We start from the raw sequence: 24,641 nt of genomic DNA, 5'->3' as shown, positions 1-24,641 counted from the left end.
AGACCTAACCTCTGCAAAGCCAACTAGGCAGAAGAATAAGCTACAGTATTAGGACAAATACAAATTACCAAAAAGTGCTGGGATGGGGCAACATGTAACAAGTGTCATGAAAAAGGGGGGGGGGGTGTTTAGAGTGAAATATGGTGGTTAGTCTAGGTATAGTCTGAAGAGATGAGTCTTCAGGCCACGGCGGAAGATGGGTAGTGAGGGGGAGGTTCGGAGAGGGACGGGGAGTTCGTTCCACCACTGGGGAGCTAGGGTGGAGAAGCTCTGTGATCCCTTTGGTCGGGTGGGAGGGGTTATAAGGCGCCCTGCTGCCGCAGAGCGGAGTGGTCGAGCAGGGACATAGGATCGAATCATGTCCTGCAAGTAGATGGGGGCTGTCCTGTTGGCTGCAGTGTAGGCAAGGGTCAGGGCTTTGAACCGGATCCTGGCAGCAACCGGTAGCCAGTGGAGTGATCGCAGCAGAGGAGTGACGTGGGAGAATTTGGGAAGGTTGTAGATGAGACCCAATGGGATGCCCAAATATATGCCTGTTCCGAATGATATATATATATTGGTTTCAATGTATATATATCAGAAATGATGTATATATATTGTTTTCAATGTATATATATCCGAAATGATGTATATATATATATATCGGTTTTGATGTATATATATCAAGAAATTATGTATGTATATATCACAGTTCAATGTATATATATCAAGACAGATGTATATATATCAGTTTCAATGTATATATATAAAAAATGATGTATATATATCAGACTTCATTAAATATTTCCTGTTTGTCCCCTCATATATATATACTGTATGTATGTGTGTATATATATATATATATATATATACATATATATATACACTCACCGGCCACTTCATTGGGTGACTGGAGTGGCACCTGGCGTGGGGTCTTCTGCTGCTGCAGCCCATCTGCTTCAAGGTTTGACGTGGTGTGCGTTCAGAGATGCTCTTCTGCATACCTCGGTTGTAACGAGTGATTATTTGAGTTACTGTTGCCTTTCTATCAGCTCGAACCAGTCTGGCCATTCTCCTCTGACCTCTGCCATCAACAAGGCATTTTTGCCCAGAGAACTGCCGCTCACTAGATATTTTCTCTTTTTCGGACCATTCTCTGTAAACCCTAGAGATGGATGTGCGTGAAAATCTCAGTAGATCAGCAGTTTCTGAAATACTCAAATCAGCCCGTCTAGCACCAACAACCATGCCACTTAAATCACCTTTCTTCCCATTCTGATGCTTGGTTTGAACTTCAGCAGATTGTCCTGACCATGTCTACATGCCTAAATGCTTGAGCTGCTGCCACGTGATTGGCTGATTAGATATTTGCGTTAACGGGTGCAGTTTGCAGTTGAACAGGTGTACCTAATGTAGTGGCCGGTGAGTGTATATACAGTACTGTGCAAAAGTCTTGGGCACCCTAGATTTTTAAATATAATATATAGTATATATTTGGTCTTAGATGTTTATTTTTTGTTTTCTGCATTAGTGTGTCAGTAGAAAAGAGCAAATTTGAGATTTTCAAACATTAATTTTCCAAAAAATGAAATTTTACAGATACATTTTTGTATTTTGTTAAATAAAGTAATATTTTAAGTAACACACTACTTTTCAGATAAAAACTTGATCAAGGGTCTCTGGGATTACCTGGAGAGCCAGAAGCAAGCAAAACAGCCAAAATCTGCAGAAGGACTGTCACAAGCTCTCCAAAATGCTTGGAACAACCTACCAGCCGATTTTCTTATAAAACTGCAGGACAGTGTACCTAAGAGAATTGATGTAGTTTTAAAGGCGAAGGGTGGTCACACCAAACATTGATTTTATTTAGTTTTTAACTATTTACTGCTCTTTATATTATTTTTTCGATATTTATAACCTTTCATTTCATTATTTTTGAAAGCATCTTAGCTGTACAGCATTTTTTTACAGGTGCCTAAGACTTTTGCACATTTTGGAATGTATTGCTTTTTGAGAGTACACCTTTCATTAAATGTTGAATCCCATAAAAATACGTACCGTATTTGTATGTATTAGTTTTACTGTATGAATACCATAAAATACTGGTTCATGTTGTTGAAGGAAAAGAGATAACCCTACCCTAAAAGTCGCACAAGTGATGATAAGTTTCCCTCCAACGACACTGATTACATGTGGAGGGAAGCGGCTAATTTTTTTAATTTTATAGCCAACATTATATTCCGTTATATTCTGGCAAGTATGCAATTTATATTTTGCTATTTGATTATATGGTAGCATTTATAACAATGTGCATGAAGAATTAACAGTTGAAATATAATTTCTGAAAGATCGCCAAAACAGGTTTGAGCTCCAAGACCACGTGAACTAGCTGGAGCGAGCTGTGATTCTCTTCTTCAACGTGTTTGTCAATCCAATCTATCTATTCAGCTATGTTTTTTGTTTGATGCTGCATCAGTTTGTGGAGAAAATATAAAATCTCCAAAACAATGCTGTTGGAGTCTTACAATGTGTGAAGCTGTATGATTCCCAGTCTTTGCAGAATCTTAAAATGTGTGCACATCTAGGACTAAAAACCCATGATTTAGGACAGATTGTTGCTAAATGTTCAAGTATGTCAGACTTTAGTTGTCTAGAAGTCATCTAGTGTATGGGAGGCATAAGGAAACTGTATAAGCTAACACATTATTTAACATTCCCTTTACTAGCTAATTTTAGCAGCAATATGTGAATTCCTGTGATTTGAGCTAACTAGATGCATAGTCATATAAAACTAAGATCTGAGCTTGGTAATTACAAGTGACAGCACAATAGTCTTATCAGCTAGCTAGTCTAGCTACTTGTATCTGAGATGATTGGTTCAATACTTGATCTTTTTTGGAAACAAACCAAATTGATAAAATTTGATAAAACTGGCTATTGGGAATTGGTGATGTTAACATTAGTTACGACAGTGTCCAAGTAGCCACACTGACTAGTGGCTGCTAGCTCGGTCCATACAGTTCAGTGACTCTTATTCAGTTCAGTAACCATGGAAGTTCAAACTACTTTATAGTCTTTTTCCTTGTAGGCTATTCATCATTTGTAGGCGTTCCACTGATCATATGAGTCTGAGTTGTCACGACCTGGCTCAAGGGCCAAGATTAAAGGGAGATGCACACTGACACATTTAAAAACCAAGTTCACATTTATTGAAAATAATATAAGTATTCCAAAAGGGGGACAAAGTGGGGTGTGAAAGTCAGCATTACCAGAAGTGTAGGTGAGTGGATGTGTGAAACGTATGGTGAAGCAATGTTGTATGGTATAAAACCAAAAATGCAGCCAACACCTAAACAGAAGCCAACATGTGGGGAGAGAGCTCTCTCTCTTTAACAGGAGACAGGCCATCTTAATCTCTGTGGGAGTCCTGGACACAGGTGCTCCCAATTGCACCAACAACCCTCATCTCCACCCTTCAGGCACCTGTGAACAATATCACAAGGAGCAGCAAGGGCAGCAGAGTAGGGGGTCATCACAGAGTCATATGTTGACTAACCAGAGTCTAGTGTTGAATGAAGCAACTTGGCTATAACTTTGTTATCGAATTGTGTCAAGTAAAATCACGCATCGATTCTTATTCTTATATGTATTTAGGATATAACCGGGTTGAAAATATGACTGTAAACCCCTTACTTTGATAGAGAAAGGCAGGAGTTTCTTCATTGTAGCCTATGGGGGACTTGAGAGCTGCAGTGCATTGGACACCATGTTGGTTTATGCAACTTCTGACTCCTCCTGCCTCTCCAGTTCCGATATACACTCCATGAATTTAATGAGTGGCTTCTGGGTTGAGCACCACCTCAACCAGGGAAGAAGAATAAGACAGATATTTGTGTGTGGATCAGTAGTTGTGAGTGGAATATTAGGTATTTTTCTGTGCATCAGACTGCACAAACTGCATGAGAAAAGTCTCAAAATCCAAAATATAAAAAAGGAAACTCAGAAACTTACATCACTGAATGCACACGTCTGGGCAAATGATTCAACTCTTCACAAGCTAATTTTATATTTGAGAATGTCTTATTGCAGAAAATTCACACGGGAATTGGAAACACATTTTTTGTTTTCATATACAAAGTAGGAGGTATTTGTGTGAAGGGACAATATGTATGGACCAATATGTATGCATTTGTAAAAAATCAGTGCACATTCATTTAAATGACAATTTACAAGACACAAGTTGAAAGATATTCGTGTATGGATAGAACACGTTTGTGACTTGTCTCTTACTTATGTATCATGATGCATGCATTTGTCAATAATATTGAGACTCTATATTGATCCCTCTCCATATTCTCGTGTTAAAATAGGCTATTTGATTGCATGGGAGACAGGGTTGGTTGTGCCCAATTTCATCTTTTACTTGATTACCAAGAGACAGTTTGTTCAGGAATGACAGCTTTTTCAAAAGAACAACTTGATACTGTCTATCAACGTTTGGTGATGATTAAATTTAATCGCTAACCTGAAAGGCACAATTTGACTTCAAACAGATGTGTCAGGGAAATTACTGTTTCCCATCTCCACATACCCAGAGGTGAGATCCATCCCTAATAACACAGAGTCACAGCACTTTCAGAGATCAATAAGACTTTTATTCAACTTGCAAGGAGAAGAAAGAATGAGAGAACACTCACAAAACTCTGAAGTTTCAGATGCATAGGCCGTTCCTTATATCCACAAACTCAGTAACTTTCCACTAGGCACAGGAGGCGTGTTTCTCCTTCTCACCTAAACAGCTGCCCCCTGCCCTAATTAATCCTTACCCTCCTTAGCAGTGGACACCCGGTCTGACAACCTTGGTCTTCTCAGCTTTATTTTGTCTCCCGATAAGATTGACCGTACAATAAATCCTCCAGGGTGCGGTGTCATCCACCAGTCCTCCCAATATGTGAAGAATGGGACAATCTGTTTTTCACACTTAGGCCTTGATCATTTATCATTTATCTTAACACGTTTTTCTGATTGTGCAGATAGAGGAAAAAGAAAGAACGGAAAAAACATAACATATCAAAATCAAATATGTGATCAGTACAATTCATTCAAGTGAAACACTTCTAAAAACTGTAACATTATTAATATTTTACTGATTATTCATAATACATAATTTCCCTTTTTCGGGAGTAATCATCACAGTTATGTCCTATGCCCAGTTCCAGCTTACCAGGGGGAATCGAAAAACCAGAATCTCCAGGTCTTAGTTGAGTCCGGAAAAAATGATAATTATTTAAAGGAAAAACTGCTTCTCGGGGTCACATGTACCCGTAGGTGGTGTCAGTTACAGTACTAAACAAAAAGACACAATAAGTATGGAATGACAAGTCAATGTTAAATAAATGAATATGCCAATGAAAAAAATAAATATGCCTATGAAAAAAACAAATGGGGAAATAAATATATAAATATATAATAAATGTAAATATAAATATATAAATGAGTCAATATAGTTCAATAAATAAATAGGTTTTTATTTATTTCAGGGGACTTTTATTTCATGCCACATTTATTTATTTCCATCTGTTCTACATCAGACCGGCAATACGTCATCCAGAGTAAGCTCCTCTCATCATCACGCCTATGGGGGAAAACAATACCACGTCCCGCGTAGACGGCAACAGTGTAAACAGAGGAAGCTGAAACATGTCTCCAAAATTCTACTTTAAACAAACCGGGTTAAATTAATAACGCTATGCCGAAGATTTGCTGTGTAGTTGGTTGCACCAACAATAAATCCAAAAACGCTGATCTCCGATTTGTTCCCCTATGGCTCCAAGCTATACGAAAGGAAGACAATGGGAAGCTATGGGACCCTGCATCTCCACACACTTATAGCTAACTTAGCTAACGCTATGTCTGATTAACAATTATATGCTATGGCCAGATAGCTAGCTATAAATACTATCCCTGTGTTTAGATTACTGAAAGCCCATCGCTATGTTAATAATAATAATAATAATAATAATAATAATAATAAATTAATTTTATATAGCGCTTTTCATGGTCTCAAAGACGCTTTACAATAATGGTAAATACATACATACATACAATGAAACATACAATTCAGAGAGAAAAAAATAAAGAGAGGGGGTGTGAGAGGGGGGAGACAAACATCAAGGGAAGGCTAGGGAAAAGAGGTGGGTTTTAAGACTAGATTTGAAGGAGGTGAGTGAGTCTGAGGTGTGGATGTCAGGGGGGGGGGGGCATTCCAGAGTTTGGGGGCGGCAACTGAGAAGGCGCGGTCGCCAAAAGAACGGTGCTGAGTGGGGATGGTGGTGAGGAGGCCGGCAGTGGATGAACTTAACTGTCTGGGTGGCTGGTAGGGGAGCAGGAGATCAGAGAGGTAAGTGGGTGCGAGGCCATTTAGGGATTTGTAAACTAGGAAGAGGAGTTTTAATGTGATGTGTGATGTGATTGGGAGCCAGTGTAAATCTTTCAAGATGATGTGAGACCGGGAGGATGTGCGGGACAGTATTCTTGCAGCCGAGTTCTGAACCAATTGAAGTTTGTGTTGGAGGCAGGAGGGAAGACCAGTGAGGAGTGCATTGCAGTAGTGCGTGAATGAGTTTTTCTGCATCGGGATGGGTGAGAGAGGGTCTGAGTCTGGAGATATTGCGTAGATGGAAAAATGAAACCTTGACAGTGTTGTTGATGTGCTTTTCAAAGGAGAGGGATGGATTGAATATGACACCAAGGTTGCGGACCAGGGGGGAGGTGGAGACAGGGGTACCGTCAATGGTGACGGAGAAGTTGTGTAGTTTTGTGAGCTGGGGTTTTGGTCCGATGAGAATGATTTCAGGTGTGTCCAGTCAGATTTCTTTACGGGGCATGGAAAGGGGAGTGGTTACTGTACGTGTGACGCACCAAGTTGAGAACATTCTCAACCAGTTGAAAATAGGACGATAAATTTAAAACGCATATTTTCCAAAAATAAAGAAGGGACATATTTTACAATTCACTACTATAATCGGGTTAAATTGGGGGTGGATGTGGGTGGGCGGCATCCACCCACCTTTGGTAAATAAATAAATAATTTTGACCGGCAGTTTTACAAATAACTATGACAATCCAGTCAATTTTTTGTGTGCTCCAGTCCATGTGTTCCTTCTAGCCAGTTACTCGCTCAAGCAATGAAAAATCCAAAGAAAAAAAAACTCAGGAGGAATAGTCGTTTTTATATAGACAGGCACAGAAAGAAAAATATTGTTGATCGTCTTGCTTGTTTTGAAGCGGATGCGGTAGGTAATTTCATTAACATGTAATTTCATTTATGCAACATTTTAAAGAGAGATGAGTAAACAGCCCCCACGAACGCCGGCTATTATTAACGGCAACATTGATTGCTTGAGCAAAATCAGCAGGTTGCTGATCTCAGCGGCGACTGGTGAGCTGAAAGTTAGTGGGACGCAAAACATTCCTTTAAACTAATCATTGATCTCAACCTGTTTTCATTAGTAATTTTCCTTTATAATCAAGCGGGCCAACGATCGGACTAATCAAATGGCAAGTAGCCTAACACACAGCGTCTTCATACCGTGTTAGGGGGATTAAATCATAAATTCAATTTATCCGTTAAAAATCTGTTTTAATCACCAAGTAGTCTACACTTAACAAACAAGATACACCAGTCTGTTATCTTCCGTGTTAGCTTTCAGAATAACCAGCAAAAACAAAACCTGCACTTCAATTTTGTTTACAATCTACGCATTGCAGATATTTGCCATGAATACAAGTGCGGAGAAAGAAGTGCATGTATTCGCAAATAATGTTGATTAAAAGTGTGCACAATTTCATACCTCAAATGAAAATAAATGTAGGCTATAAGGCCTAGGCTAAAACTGCCTATTTGGGGAGAGCTGGCTATATATGATAGTACTGAGTAGCCTATTTTGTGGATTAATTGTATTGATACTCAAAGAAAATCAGGGGAAGTTTCCGCCACTGCTTAGTGATTAAAACAGATTTTTCTAAATCGCATTTATCATTTAATCTCCCTAACACAATGTGAAGAAGCCTTTCCAATTGCTTAGTCAGATCGTTTGCATGCTTGTTAATCACTGAAAATTAATTAAAACAGTTTGAGATCAATGATTAGTTTAAAGGAAAGTTTTGCACCCCACCAATTTTTAGCTCACCAGTCACCGCTAAGAAAGATGGATAAAGGAGGAAGAAATATGAGGACAAGAGGAGGATGACCGATTATTTTTTGTAGGTAAAAAAAAAATTCTCAGCATTAATGACACTCAATAAACTTGAAATATTTTATGTAAAAGCTTGCATCAATAGTATACATTCTTTTTAAAACATTGTTTTCCTTAATTACAATTATGTGCACAATACATTAAACATACAAGTATTTTGAGCTGAGACATTCATTGGTTTGTACCTTTTTTCACCCACCTCCCACCGGATCTCAGGGTCCACCCACCTCCCAAATCCCAATTTAACCCTGACTATAATGTACAACAAACTGTGTTTTTCAAAATTTTGTTGGGTGCAGTGTCTTTTTGCTGCTATCACGGAGAGAATGATGATGAGACAAAACTTCCGGTTATGCTGGGCTATAAAAGGAGAAAGAAAGAAAGCTTATAATGTCACCTGCTGGATAAAATAATTGTAAATCAAGTCAGAATGTACTAAACATTGTGATAATACCGTAAACAGCATGTGTGGTTTTACGCACTGTTGTTTTGGAAGGTACCCAGGCGGCACAAATGAGTGTATATTTCACACTCAACAGTTTGTCTAAGACAATATATGACCACTCAGTCTTGAAAGGGACATCTCTACATGTAAAACTAATGGTAAGTTTGTATTAGGGATGTGACGGTATGACGGTATACCATAAAATTCAAATATGAAATAGTACTATCATAAACGTACCGTAATACCATGATAGTAAACCACGTGACAAAAGCTATTTTCATGCGGGGAATTTTTTTTCCGACCATTACCCTAATAAAATATCTAAATAACCCATATTAAATAATATGAAAATTATTTAATATGGAAAATGAAATCTGATCCTAGATCTGCATTTAGAGGCAAAGTCATTTAAAAACACAGGTCGCGTCTTTCCAGCCAATCATTATGCTTGATGCATGACGTGCGTGCCCCCACGGGAGCAGGCAGCTGCACGGCTGCCGTTCTCCCGCTCGTTCTTTGTGATGTAAAATGTAAGCTAGCTTGCTACCTACAAATTACCAGCAATGTTATTTTCTTCACAAGTTAAAAAAACTAGCTAAATGAGTACCGAGGAGTCAGGCGAAGGCAGGGGAGAGGCAAAGAGAAAGTCGTCGAAAGAACTGAGGTTGAAGTTGAACTCACAGACTAGGTAGGGCCAGTTATGCACTGAGAGACTTTTTGGACATTTTGAAAAGAGACATGCTTTCACAAGAACAAACAAATATTGACACAGCACATTAAATACATCGACACAGCATAACGTTATAATTCTACACTGATGACTTATACAACTGTTGTTTCCATGCTGATGGATTGTAACGTTACAGCTCTCAATTATAACGATTAGGTTACATGTTTGAGCGATTGCGATTTAATTGTAGGCTATTTGACATTATCTGTAGACCAGGTTTTTAGTGTGAGTCTCATTCATTTGAGTAGGGTCCATGAAGTTGCCTGCTTCCATGCAGCGTATGTGGCGTGCAAATGTTCTTCTCCCCTTTGTGGCTGTTGGTATTGCACTCATTGGCTGAAGTATGTGAGTAAGCGTGTCAAACGAGGTTGTTGCTTACAACAAATACGCTATTTTTGTGAAATTACATATTTACACCTATGATTTATCTTTTTTGGCTGTGTACGGTAATTTACTTTAAAATCCGATCATTTTAAGCCTCCGGTACGATAGTTTAATATTTCCCACCTGGCAACGCTGGCTAGCTAGCTGTTAAACAGCTACACGGCATCTCCGTTTGCAGTCCCTTACAACACTTGCAATGTCTTGCAACGCTGATTCTGATACCGACTGTAATGAAGAATTATATCTCCCAAAAAGCGAACTCGTTCATCCGTGTGGGCTCACTTTGGATTCAGGAAAATTGTGATATTGAGTAGTGTGATTATCATACTGTGAAATTTTCATACCATCACATCCCTAGTTTGTATATGTATTTCAAATTTAGTCACAGATACTGACATGGCATAATTTTAGAAAAATTAGTCTTGTTTATTTCGTTTTACAGTGAGCAGCGTTTTCTCTGCTGCATCAGCATATCTTAGGGATTGCTGGGTTTATCTTGTTGCTATGACGAAATACAAATTTTTAGTGGTGAAAAAATATTAGTGGTGAAAAAATATTTTTATGAATGCCCAGATAGACACTATTGTCCAGTGTGTCATGCGTGGGGGGGTGTAGCTGCAGATGAGACTGCAGGGAGGGGGTGCTTGTTAAATAGACGACCAGCGCGACAATGGTGGCGCTGCGAAACTCTGTATTCGGCATAGTTGTTGTGTATCATCTACTAATAAAGCTAGAACACAGAGTTTGTTTTTTCAACTCATAGTTTGGTTGCAGGAGCAATGAATGTCTTGAGTTGAGAAATCTAGGTACGCTGGCGTGCAGACAACTAGTGGGCTTTTGCGAAGGGGTTAAAATGTTCTTTTATATAGAGAGCTACACCCCAACCTCTTTTCCTTTATCTATCTTTCCTAATGAGTTTTTACCCCTCTATATTATATTCATCCCAATCCTCCTCCACAAGCCATGTCTCTGTAATCCAAACTAGCCCCCACTATTCATAGCAGCAATCAAGTTCCAAAAAATAGTTTTTATACTTCTAGCATAGCATTACTTCTACACATTCTCTCCCGTTCCCTAACTCTCCGCCCTCCCAAGCCACCCTTACTAAAAGTTTGCTTTAAAAAAATTTCATTAGTGTTGACAGTATTATAGGTAGTCTTGACAGTTCCATCTGGGCAGTCTGCACTTCCTTCATCTTTTCACTCTCTGCTTTCCCTGCCCACCAAGTCCCTAGTTTAAATAATCTTGTGCTGCCCTAACCATACGCTGGCCCAGTGCAGCAGTACCCCTCAGGTTCAGGTGCAGCCTGTCACGCTTGTACAGACCACCCATGTCACAAAAGGAGTCCCAGTGCCACATAAACCTGTACCCCTCTTTCCTACACCAGGTTTGTAGCCACATGTTAAACCTCCAAATAAAACTTTGCTTTACTCTGCTTATTCGTAGTACCAGTAGTATTCCAGGAAAAACTACAGTGGAGGTTCTGCTCCTAATATTTTCTGTTATCTCCATAAATTTGTCCTGCAGAACCTCAAACCTACCCTTACTTATGTCATTGGTTCCTACATGAACCATGACCACTGGATCCCTCCCCACTCTGGCCAGAAGCTTGTCTGCAAACTCTAGGGGATCTCCTACTTGGGCACTAGGGAGGCAACACACCATACTGGATTCCTTTTCATGCGAACAGAGTATACTATGTACCCCCCTAATAATTGAGTTCTCCACTATTACCAACTCAATTTTCCGGGAGGATGTGGCCATCTGGCTGCCCAGCGGCTCATCAGTCCTCCCACTCTCAGGGTCAAGAGCAAACTCCAATTCCTGCAAGGGCTGGAATTGCTTGGACACCACAGCCTCTGGAGATGCTGCCCCTGTGTGTTGTCCTTTCTGCGCTTGCGCCCTACTGTCACCCATCTATCTCTCCCTGTCTGCTCTGGATTCTTCCCCCTTCCCAGCTATGGAATGCACACAAATTTCTTAAAGGACAAGCTAGTCAGTTCCTGGAACTCTACCAGTTGCGAACTGTGGAGTCCAGAAAGCTGGCCCGCGAGATCAAGGATCTTGCACTCGAGGTGCTCAATCAGCTGGCAATGGTGGCAGAAGAAAATTACTTTCCAGGGGGAGTTCTTCCAGAAACTGTCACACAGCTTTTTTTACCCCCTAACCATCAACCAGTTCAGTAAGTTACTGCCAAGACCACAATTTTAAAATGTGTGGGTGGCTCCGGACAACAGGCAGAAGAAACCGAAGAAAAAAAAGAAATAAGGCACTTTTAACTATCTAACGTTTAGCATTGAATTAATAACACAAAAAAGAACTACCAAGTGCGAAATCCGGTTACAATCAACTAACTTTGCTTGCTTTTACTAAATAGAAATAACTGAAGGAGTCTTTGTACTAGGTGATATTTTATTCATCTATATTTCAGGACAAAATACAACCAAAATTTATCCGGAATCAGATGATAATTAACTACAGTTACATTAGCAGGTAGGCTCCTGGGGAGGCAGTAGACCACAAAAACGTCTGGTTAGCCTAATTAGCTAACCACTAGTTTCCTCACAAAGAATGATACCATAATCAGCATGGGCTGTATTTTGCTCTACTTAGGGATTAGGTTGTGAAGCTGTGAAATTTAGCCTTTAATTTAACATATTTCTTTTGCTTTTAACTATCACTATAAGCAAAAATTGAAGTGCATGCAGCATACCAGTCCCCAGCCTGACACAGCAGAGTTGGTTGTTGAAAGCAAACAAAAACGTAATAGTATCTCCAAATAATAAGATGGCACTTCAAATTCCCCACTACAGTCACTGATGACACACAATAAGCCTATAGACACAACACAAAATAGTGAAAGCATTCCTTCTGAGGAAAAATGAGACTCTACTGGCTGGATTGTTGGGCTTCCGCAACTATTTCCCACTAGGTGGAGGAATGTCTTCCATAGCGGCAATCTGGTCATATAAAATATTAAACCACAGTTCCAGTTAAGTATCATTCGAATATGTCTGTGTGTATTGTGTGCATTTGGCCCCTGTATTTGAGTGCTTTTTTGGCTGCCCTAGGCCCGGCCCCTGCTCCCCAATACCCTGGGTGCGAGAATGCGTGCTCCAACTGGCCCCTCAGACTCAGTGGCGACATAAGATCCTGCTGGGACTCAACTTGTACGGAATGGATTTCTCCAGCCAGGGAGGGGCAGAGCCGCTGTTGGGGAACAGGTAAGAGACTGCATGTAGATGGCAACATAACCCTTAACTTGGAAAAGTCAGAGTGGGACCAAACTGCTGCTGAAGCCTGCTACTGGAGGTGGCTAGTGAATGTTAGTATTTTTCATGAGCAGAGGTGAAAAGCGCACAGCACAAACAGATGGCACAGGTGGAAATGGGCTGGATTATGCTGAATACATTACCAGAGGGCATGTTACAGCTAGATATTCTCATAGCCAATCAAATGAATTCTTTGCATTCCATTTAACCTCTTAAGGCACAAGCCAAATTTTGCCAATCCTTGCCCATTTAGGGGGTACCCTATTTAAAGCTTTATAACTCCAGACGTGAACACCACAGAGACTTGAAAAATGGCTTAAATGAAGCAAGACATTTGTACAATTTACAATACTAACACAGATTAGTTTATATTCATAATTTTGGAAGAAATAAAGTGCCACAAATGCAATTGTTTTGACAAAAAATCCAAAATAAATTTGCACTTTTTAAGTTCGCAATAAAATACTGCGAGATTGAATATATGCAGGAGGTTAAACTATACATGTGCTAGGTCAAAAACGTCTTGACCACAAGTTCATAAAATCTAAGGGTGGATATGTAGAACTACTATAGATGTATGAAGCAAAAACTAAGCAGTGTACCCAGCATCTCCAAATCTATCCAAAATGTCTAAATTATGCATTGCTGTAAATCATAACATATCCATGTATTTCACTACAAATCAACTGTTTTGACTCAAGAAAATCACTGTTGCATAATTTTCAAATGGGAATCACAAGCTTTCAGTCAGTACAGTGGTCTAAAATAGCTAGGTGTCCAGAAACATATCCAAAATCTCTCCAAAATTGAATAAAATGCTTTTTGTCCATTATAAAGCATATAAACGAGCCCCTTATGAGGGTTAAAGATGAAACATTGCTATCAGATTAAAAAAATAATGCAAAAACATTGTCACACAATGCGGTACAGTACCTAAATGTGTAATAATTAACTCGTGTGTATTTCTATACTCTGTACTCTCGTATGTTTTCTTGTATGGGGATGAGACAACATGAAAACAATTTTCACCCGTCCACCACGTTTTGGCAATGTTCCAGCTATGACGTCATCACTGTTGCATGCTTCACAAAAACTATTACACTTCCGTCTAACGCTTACATTACAGTGTAAAATATTTACATTATATAACACCACTAACCTATTTAAAGATACTCAATTTCAAAAATAACGTATATAACCGAAATATTTTGAACGGTAATACTTACATAGCAATGATGAAATCTCCTCTATGTTCAGTAGATAGAGACAGAGACGGTATCAATGATATTGTTCTATTCGCTTCTGTTTTGCTCCAGAAAACGATGTCAGCTAGGTCTATCAGCAAACATATGGCTTAGCTATGCTCAGAAGTCCTCAATAATAATAGTATTTTCCAAGAAATTACGAAATATCCTTGAACACGTTTCGTTAGGTGCATCGTATTTGTCTGCTAACAGAGTGATTGCGTAAGTGAATGCTATGCTAAGAATATTTTCTGTTACGCTGACCTATAAAACGCTATTCCAAAAGCAGAATTAGACATGTTATACATCGTTAGAAAGCTTATACTCTCGCCTACCGAATAAATGAATTGTAAATCAAGTCAGACTGTACTAAAAAGGACGACGACGCCGTAAACAACAGGTGTGGTGTTACGCACAGCTATTTTTGAAGATACCCAGGCGTCACAGATGCGCCTATATTTCCCAAACGGATTGTCCAAGACAATATATCACCACGCAGTCTCAAAAGGGACATCTCTACACGTAAAACCAACAGTAAGGTTTTATATTTATTCAATATTTAGTCCCAGATATTGACTGTAGAATGACATGGTATCATTTTTAAAAACTTTTTCTCGTTTATTTCGTTATTCAGTGAGCAGCGTTTTCACTGCTGTATAGGCATATCTTAGGGCTATTGTCGGGTTTATCTTGTTGCTATGACGGAATACGATTTTTTAGTGGTGAAAGAATATTTTTATGAATGCCAAGATAGACAATATTGTCCATTATGTCAAGGGTGGGGGGTGTTTTTTAGATGAGACTGCAGGGAGGGGGTGTGTGTTAAATGAACGACGGGAGCGACAATGGTGGGGCTGCGAAACTCCGTTTTCGGCATAGTTGTCATGTATCGTCTACTAATGAAACGGAAACAACGCGTTTCTGTTTTCATCTCACACGTTGGTTGCAGTAGCACCGAATGTTTGAGTTTAGTAATTTAGGCACGCGGGCGTGCCCACCACTAGGGGCAATGCGCTAAGAGGTTAAGAGTGGAGCATAGAGCACCCTGGTGTACTGCCAATTTCTGTTGTCTACCACTGCTGTTTGAATCTATCTGATGAAAAACATGTTTTCAACATACAAAAATGGCAAGTTACTCACACATACAAAGCACTGTCTATAAGTCATTCATTCAAATCTAGGCCTGCCATTAAAAGTATTGATATCAGAATTGTGCTGTTACATGCAACAATATTGTCTATCTTAGCTCATACAAATTAAACAAGCTGTATTCCAAAGCAGTGCTACCAAATGTTTCCTAAATTATTTCAAGTAACTTAGCCCTCTGTTCTTAAAATCTTACCATCTGAAGACAATGCCATCATTCAAATTGTGTGTTACATCAAAGTGTCAAAAAAAAAAGTAAACGGAAATGCCGAAAGCGGAACTGTCTGAAGTGTGGGTGTATTTTATTATTTTAGTGCTTATTAATTTCACAGTCATTATCTTGCACCAACTAGGACGGGTAACTTTACTTACCGAAGTGTAACACTGATTGTAGAGTTTAATTTGACAGCCGTCTGTACTGTTATACAATCGATCTGTCGTGTTGTTAGCAAGATAGCTAACGTTAAACACAGTGAAAATGGCAAAAAAGCAGAAGTGTCTAAAGTATGGGTGTATTTTATTTGGATTTCTGAAATATAAGTTTGAGAAATATGAGTTTCCCGGAAAGAAAACGTTGTATTTTTAGTTAGCCAGCAAGCCAGTATAATGAGTTAGAGAATTGCTTTAGGCGGAGGGGGGATTTGAACCCGGGTTTATCAGTCGTGTAAAAAGTTCCAAAGGCGAAGGCACTATCCAGTGAGCTACGAGGGAAGTAGACATCAGAGTTGCAAATTTTACAAATCCTGAAAAGTGCCAAACTCTCGATGCTGTATCGGTATGGGGCATGCCCCGCCAAGGCGTAACTTGGCTGGATGGCAGGTATGCCATCCCAATTTTGTATTGATTTTGCTTAACCCTCTGGGGTCGAGAGCTCCGCCGGCGGAGCTCGACAAGATGAAATTTACTTTCGTTTCTATTTGGATGATTAACTTCACGTGCTGATATCATACAGACGCAACAAAAACATTGACAGAAACCTTAGAATCACGACTTTCCAATGCGCCCATTGGCAAATAATATGAATTGTTTTAAATGTTCTAAATTTGATTAATTAGATCATGTATGCTTTGTTAAACTTTACTCATTACTATGTGAATTTCGCTCAGCAGGAAGTCTGCCCAAATCGCATTCACATGTTAACAACATGATAATTACTCTCCATAGAAGGAGACTAAAGGAGGGGCGATGCGAGATCCATGTGAGAAATGCCAAGTCTGCGAAAGCGGGATAGAATGACAAAGTGTCACCTAATTCACTTCTTTTGAGGGGAACATTTCGTTTAATTTTGGAAAATGGTCCGTCCGGAAGCCGACACTGATGAAGAGCGGGGTCATTTCGAACAGCGAACTGATCCAGCTGAGGATCAACTTCATGCGTAAGTATTTTTCTTATGATCATATTGGTAAATATGTGTACTGTATTGCAACGTATCTGTGTGTTTGTAGGAATATCCAGCAATATGCGCGTTTGTAAATTCCCACACTATGAACGATTCGAACTATTGCATCTCAAAATTATACACTAGGCTCTCTGCGTCTGGTTGTGTTAGAAGTATCAGGTAGACTGTATGTTTTTCGATCATATTGGTAATAAATAGCCCGTGGCGTGGCTAAGATTCTAAAACTGATGTCCTCGCACAATCGATATTAGCATACTGTAAGTAAATTCGCGAAATAGCAATATAATAACCACTTAGCTAAACAGATCTAGCCTACTTCAGATTGAGGCATTGTTATTGATGAGTTGCGTGTAGTTGAGCTGGAATATCAATGTTTATTTAGTTTAGCTAATGTTGTTTCGTTGATAGCTTGCATTATTTGTAAATGTGTGCTGTATTACATTCTCTGTGTGTTTGTAGGAATATTCACTAATATGCGCACTTGTAAATTCCCACACTACGAACGATTCTAACCATTGCTTCTCAAAATTATAGGCTACCTCTCTGCGTCTGGTTGTGTTTGTTTGGTTCTTTGTTTGTATATGATGTAACCATGTCACATTTCCTAAGTTTTGTTTTCATTAGTTAGTGGTTTGCCCCTTTTTTGTAAAGCACATTTAATTTTCACCTGTTGAAGGAAATGTGCTATATAAATAAAGTTTGATTTGATGTCACATTTCCTAACAATTTTGTTTTTATCATATTTACAGAGATGCTGATCAGGAAACACGGCCTAGTTCACCACTAGCTAAGAGGCCACGCAAGCGTTGCAAGAGTACACCAGTCTCATCTCATCTTCCATGCGTATAGTTTGCTTCAATAAAGGTTCTGAAAATCAAAAGATGTCTTTCTGTCTTCTAAATGGCTCACTGAGTCTTTGTCTTAGTGGTGGGGAGACATGCGGCCAGGTGTGAATAGCCTACTTAGCTGGCAGGTCGTCATACCCAATGCATATTCATTACAGAAAGGCCATTTGCCCTCCCATTCTCACCTGATGTTGAAAAATAGTAGTCACAACACTAACTCTTAGCAATGTATTTTATATTTCTCATTGAATTTGCTAAAATATTTTGTCATCTTTTGATACCCAAGACCTTGATGAACACATTTCAGTGACCAAAAGTCTTATTCACAATTGTTCAGTGTGCTTTATTACAACATTCCTGTGCATGTTCAAAACTACTGTTTACAGTTTGTGTCTTTTTAGAGCAGTTTACAATCCACACATGATTATGACCTACTTACTGCTGCCATATTATTGTAGCTGAGTCTGTGCTGAAAACAAAGATATGAAACACTTTGGAATCACTGTATATAAAGTTGATGAAATTTACACAAATGTCAGAGCATCGCACAATCACCAGTGTGCCTCATTTTACCCTTAGACCCCAGAGGGTTAAAACAAACAATGTATACTATCACTGTAACAAAGCATTTGTTTCACTAGGTAATGTCTAAAATCACGAACTAAGTATGCTTAATCATTTGTTGTGTTTTAGTCCTATTGTTTTAGGCTATGTAGGACATTATAGTGCAGTGATGGTCATTGAAAAGTCTACATGTTGACACTACTATATGTGACGGGTGCTGGAGAAAAGGTCCGCAAGTCGCAAATCTTGAAATCGCGCTAGGAGCAAAAAAGGTTTTTTAAATTTTTTTTTACTGTTTTCCTTTTTTTCATATTACGAAAGTTAAAGTGTTGAAGAAGTCACTCAATAGAATAAACAACATTTTTAGGGTCACTAAATACTTATAATTTGTCAGCAAAGTTGGCTTGTTTTAGTGATTCTTACAGCCGGGTTTTGGAGGCGTGATGGGGGTGCAGTTTAATTAGCATGTTTGATTTTGTTGGCTATTGTCACTTTGTTTCGGTCAAGCCACCGCCCATAATAAAGCCGTGTGGTAGTAGCCTATGTTTGTTTACTGTGTGAGGTTGCTAAAATGGCGGACGCTCAATCAGTAGGTGAGAGTATAAGCTTTCTAACGATGTATAACATGTCTAATTTTGCTTTTGGAATAGCGTTTTATAGGTTAGCGTAATCGAACATTTTCTTACCATGGCATTCGCTCTATATGGTAGCATTAAAAGACGTTGCACCTAACGAAACGTTGTCAACGATTTTTCGTAATTCCTTGGAAAATACCATTATTATTGAGGACTTCTGGGCATAGCTAAGCCATATGTTTGCTGATAGACCTATCTGACATCGTTTTCTGGAGCAAAACAGAAGCGGATATAACTGTCATTGATTTACTGTCTCTGTCTCTATCTACTGAACATAGATAAGATTTCATCATTGTTATGTAAGTATTACTGCTCAAAATATTTCGGTTATTACGTTATTTTAGAAATTGAGTGTCTTTAAATAGGTTAGTGGTATTATGTAATGTGGATATTTCACACTGTAATGTAAGCGTTAGTTAGTAGTGTAATGGTTTTTGTGACGCATACAACAGTGATGAGGAGAGTGTTGAAACATTGCCAAAACGTGGTGGACGGCTGAAAAATGTTTTTATATCGTCCCATTCCCATACAAGAAAACATAGGAGTGTACAGAGTATAGAAATAGGCTACATACAAGAGTTAATTATTACACATTTAGGTACTGTGCATCATTGTGTGACTATATGTTTGCATTATGTTTAAATTATATCTATGTTTCATCTTAAACCTTCATAAGGGGCTCATATGCTTTACAATGGACAAAAAGCATTATATTCCTTTTTGGAGAGATTTTGGATTTGTTTCTGGACCCTTAGCTATTTTAGACCATTGTTAATAATTTAGACATTGTGGGTAGATTTGGAGATGCTGGGTACACTGCTTAGTTTTTGCTTCATAGATCTTTAGTAGTTCTACATATCCACCCTTAGATTTTATGAACTTGTGGTCAAGAAGTTTTTGATCCAGGACATGTATACTTTAACCCGCAATCTCCCAGTATTTCATTGCGAACTAAAAAAGGAGCAAATTCATTTTAGATTGTTTGCCTTGACCATTGCATTTGTGGCACTTTACTTTATATTCATAATTTTGTAAGAAATAATCTAAGCTAGTATTATAAATGGTACAAATGTATTGCTTCATTTAAGACATTTTTCTAGTCTCTGTGGTGTTCACATCTGGAGTTATAAAGCTTTAAATAGGGTAACCCCTAAATGGGCAAGGATTTACAGGTACTCTAGTGGGGGAGTGGTTGGGGTGGAGTTAACTAGCTATTGTTCCCACCCATTATCTCCCTGTGAGAAGTGTGAAAAGTTCAAGATCTTTCAAGGGGATTTTCTCTGCTACTTGATTTTAGGAGTACCAACATTCAAATAAGCATATCTTCTTCAACTATTTTCAATGTATGACACATCATTTGAAAGCTTATAATCTGCACTTTCGTAATCTGTAAAAAACTGAAAAATGACCTTGCCCTACTTGCGGACCAAAACACCAGCACCTGTCACATATGTCAGGCTATATAGAAAAAGGTGTGTCTTGTGTTAGGATATTACAGTGTTATTAGATATATTATAATTATATCGGATATCTACAGTCAGGTCCATGAATATTTGGACATTGACAAAGTTATTGTTATTTTAGCTGTCTACCACAGCATATTGGAGTTGAAATTAAATATGAATATGAAAGTATATGAGCTCAAAGTGCAGACCTTCAGCTTTAATTTGAATGTTTAATTCGGTATTTACATCCAAATCAGGTGAACGGTGTAGAAATTACAGCACTTTTTATATGGGGTCCCCCCCTTTTTAAGGGACCAAAGGTAATTGGACAATTGGCTACTCAGCTGTTCCATGGCCAGGTGTGTGTTATTCCCTCATTATTTCATTTACAAGTAAGCAGATAAAAGGTCTAGAATTGATTTCAAGTGTGGCATTTGCATTTGAAATCTGTTGTTAACTCTCAATATGAAGTCCAAAGAGTTGTCACTGTCGGTGAAGCAAGCCATCATTAGGCTGAAAAAAAAAAAAAAAAACTCATTAGATTAGGTGTGGCCAAATCAACTATTTGGTACATTCCTAAAAAGAAAGAACGCACTGGTGAACTCAGGAACACCAGAAGGCCCGGAAGACCACGGAAAACAACTGTGGTGGATGACAGAAGAATACTTTCCCTGGTGAAGCAAAACCTCTTCACAACAGTTGGCCAGATCAAGAATACCCTCCAGGAGGTAGGCGTATCTGTGTCAAAGTCAACAATCAAGATGTAAACCATTGGTAAGCCTCAAAAACAGGAAGGCCAGATTAGAATTTGCCAAAAAAAAGCCTGTACAGTTCTGGAACAACATCCTATGGACAGGTCACACAAAGGTCAACTTGTACCAGAATGATGGGAAGAGAAGAGTATGGAGAAGGGAAGGAACTGCTCATTATGCAAAGCATACCACCTCATCTGTGAAGCATTGTGGAGGTAGTGTTATGGCGTGGGCATGTATAGCTGCCACTGGAACTGGTTCCCTTGTATTTATTGATGATGTGACTGCTGACAAAAGCAGCAGGATGAATTCTGAAGTGTATAGGGCTATATTATCTGCTCAGATTCAGCCAAATGCTTTAAAACTCATTGGACGGCGCTTCACAGTGCAGATGGACAATGACCCGAAGCATACTGCAAAAGCAACCCAAGACTTTTTTAAGGCAAAGAAGTGGAATGTTCTGCAATGGCCAAGTCAGTCACCTGACCTGAATCCAATTGAGCATGCATTTCACTTGCTGAAGGAAAAACTAAACACAAAACTCCCCAAGAACAAGCAGGAACTGAAAACAGCTGCAGTAGAGGCCTGGCAGAGCATCACCAGGGAAGAAACCCAGCATCTGGTGATGAGTATGAGTTCAAGACTTCAGGCAGTCAATTAAAAATGACAATTTAATTTATGATTACGTTAGTTTGTCCAATTACTTTTGAGCTCCTAAAATTGGGGGGGGGGGACCATATGTATAAAAATGGTTGTAATTCCTACATTGTTCATACAATATTTTTGACAAAACCCTTAAATTAAAGCTGCAAGTCTACACTTAAATCACATCTTGATTGTTTCATTTCTAATCCATTGTGGTGGTGTACAGAGCCAAACTGATGAAAATTGTGTCACTGTCCAAATACTTATGGACCTGACCGTATTTCTGTAAATTGTAATATAACTTGATTGATTTTGTTCTCTTTCTAAATTTTATGATTATATCCAGGTTTGTGTATATACTGTCCTCCTTGAAGTATAGCAACCACAATTAGACAGCTAGCCAAACTCCATTCACAAAGGACATGAGAGTCAGGATGTAGCCTTCAAGTTCCTAAAATATAATGCAGACTCAAGGTGCATGTAGATGTGAAAAAGGAGTGAAACTGAAAGGGCAAAATACAGCACAATTACTGTAATGTTTGCTATACATAGGTAGGCATCTACGTGCACAAGCTCTGAACTAGATTTTATACAATGATAACCAATAAAGTGTACAAACTCAAAATGAATGCTACATAAACACTGCACTAGTAAGGATGAAGGCTAAAATGCTAAATATTGGCAGCTAATCACTAAAGAAACAAACATGGCTGAGCTGAATGCTAGCATAAAAACAGTATTTTCAAAAGTTACTTTTACAGTACAACTTTCAGAAAAGTTTCATTAATACATGTATATGAGCTGCTTATTGATAGATTCCAACTTACAGGCAATGCTTTCTATGGCACAACAACAGGATGGCAGCAGATGAACTTTCTGTGCTTCTGGTTGGGCTGAAATCTAACCTCCTGTTGCCCACATGTGCTTTCATTTCCTACTTCATTTCTAAAAAGGAAGTTGTCATAAAGGGCTGTACAATTATACAGAAATACTGTAGAGGGCGCCAAACAACCCACCACAAGATATAAATGACTGGCGGACAGAATAGTATATGTCACATGATCTTGACTTGTATGTCTCACAGGGGAATTAAATTTTAGTAACCTATATGTACGTGTGTGATTATTGTTATGTTAAAGCCCTGACGAAAGCACCTTGCTGCTGAAATGTTGGATATTAAAAACTGCATCGGAGGAAAGAATGTGCGACCTCTCTTTTTTAGGATATTATAATGAAACAAAGTCCACCATATGCTGAAATAGCCTATACAGAACCTAGCTTATTTGTATGTTTAATGACCAAATAAACAACCATTAACAAATGATTTCACCATATGACATTATGCAATGATGTTATACATTTTGACTGATCAAGCATTCAGTCGTGCATTTAGACAAATTCATGTGTGAATAAACACACCAAAGTTTTTATACAATAACACCATCAGTTCCTACACAATCGCCTGATCTTCAGAATACTGATAATCATAAATAGGACTGTGCAAATGTGGCACCCTGAATATGTTTCGGAGGCACAGTGTTATCTGTTCTTGGTTTTGGCGATATTGTTTCTATCCCCCCGTAATATTTTTTTGTTGTTTTTTTCAGTGATATAGTAATTTGTGCCTTCATACTGATTACCTGCAAACATCTTTTGTCTCTCTGTTATCTATTGTGATACCGGCTGACACCAGTGGCCAGGAGTAGCCGCCAGTCAGTGTGAGATTCACAGACACAAGAGGTCTTGCTTAGTAGCAGACTTTGCTGGAGTACGAGCAAGCTAAGCGAGTTGAGAGCGAGTGTCTGCGTACATGGTTAGCTAAAAGCTTTTATGTTTTGTTTGCAGGTAAGACCGTATGAAGCATGCATTTTCAATAGTTTTAGTACAAATTCCTGTTGACTGTTTTACATGCTTATACACGAGAATGTTGTAAAATAATGTTGGCTAAACCAGTTAGTAACATAGCTAGCTTGTGTGCAAGCCTCAGGCTATATTGTTGTTCAAGTGATTAGTTGAATTCCAGCAAAGTATTGTGAGAAGCTTGTGGAAGGTTACCCCAAGCATTTGATTCAAGTTAAGCATTTAAAGGGCAATGCCACCATATACAAACAAAGTATAGGTAACCTTTTTACCCACTGACTCATCTGATGTAGTACATAAAAACTGAAATAAATCTGTCTCTTAGCTATTATTTTGAAATTTGTCTGTGTACATGGTCAGCTAAAAGTTTTTATGTTTTTTTTTGGTTTTGTTTTTTGCTGTTAAAACGAACTGCTTCTTTCCATTAAATTTTGTGGCACCGGAATATTTGTGTCCTCACAAGTGAGTGCAACACAAACCATAGCCCTAGCCTACTATTCACAGTTTAGTAGCCTACAGTGCGTAGTCCACATCTTTTCATGTGACGATACAAGCTTTTCGTTCATAACATAACAAAACACAATGACAACAACAGGCCATTCAGCCCAACAATGCTCACCATTTTCCTGACTAAATAGATTACCTACAGACTAGATTGTATCTAACACCGTATCAAGTCTGGTCTTGAAAATCCCCAGAGTTTCTACCTCTACTGCGTGATCTGGCAGGTTATTCCACACCTTGACTACTCTCTGCTTGAAACAATTATTCCTAATGGCTGTATGGAATGTACCTTTTGCTAATTTCCATTAATATCCCCTTATTCTACTAACAGTACTCAACCTGAATAACCTTGTGTAGTTCACTTTGTTGATCCCCTTTATGAATTTAAAAGGCTCAATCAAATCACCCCTAAGTATCCTTTTACTCAGCTTGAAGAGATTAAACATCTTAGGTCTTTCCTCATAGCCTTTGTCTTACATACCAGGAATCAATTTTGTTGCTCTCCTTTCAACCTTTTCCAGAGCCTCTATATTT

General features: G+C 38.7%; 1 protein-coding gene across 8 annotated transcripts in view; it reads left to right on the top strand.

Annotated features, from left to right (window-relative positions):
• chid1 (chitinase domain containing 1) overlaps window positions 1-24,641 on the top strand; it is a 386,345-nt gene that overhangs the window by 173,997 nt on the left and 187,707 nt on the right. For all 8 annotated transcript variants that reach the window (XR_004765361.1, XM_035418828.1, XM_035418832.1 and 5 more), the window contains one exon: window positions 12,868-13,020. Coding sequence is in view for 7 of the 8 variants with exons in the window: in XM_035418828.1 (XP_035274719.1) it covers window positions 12,868-13,020 (153 nt within the window). In the remaining variant the exon portion in view is untranslated. The remainder of the gene's footprint in view (window positions 1-12,867; window positions 13,021-24,641) is intronic.

The sequence above is a fragment of the Anguilla anguilla genome, chromosome 5 (assembly GCF_013347855.1).
Source record: "Anguilla anguilla isolate fAngAng1 chromosome 5, fAngAng1.pri, whole genome shotgun sequence".
NCBI lineage: Eukaryota > Metazoa > Chordata > Actinopteri > Anguilliformes > Anguillidae > Anguilla > Anguilla anguilla.
This window is presented reverse-complemented; position numbering and strand designations above follow the sequence as displayed.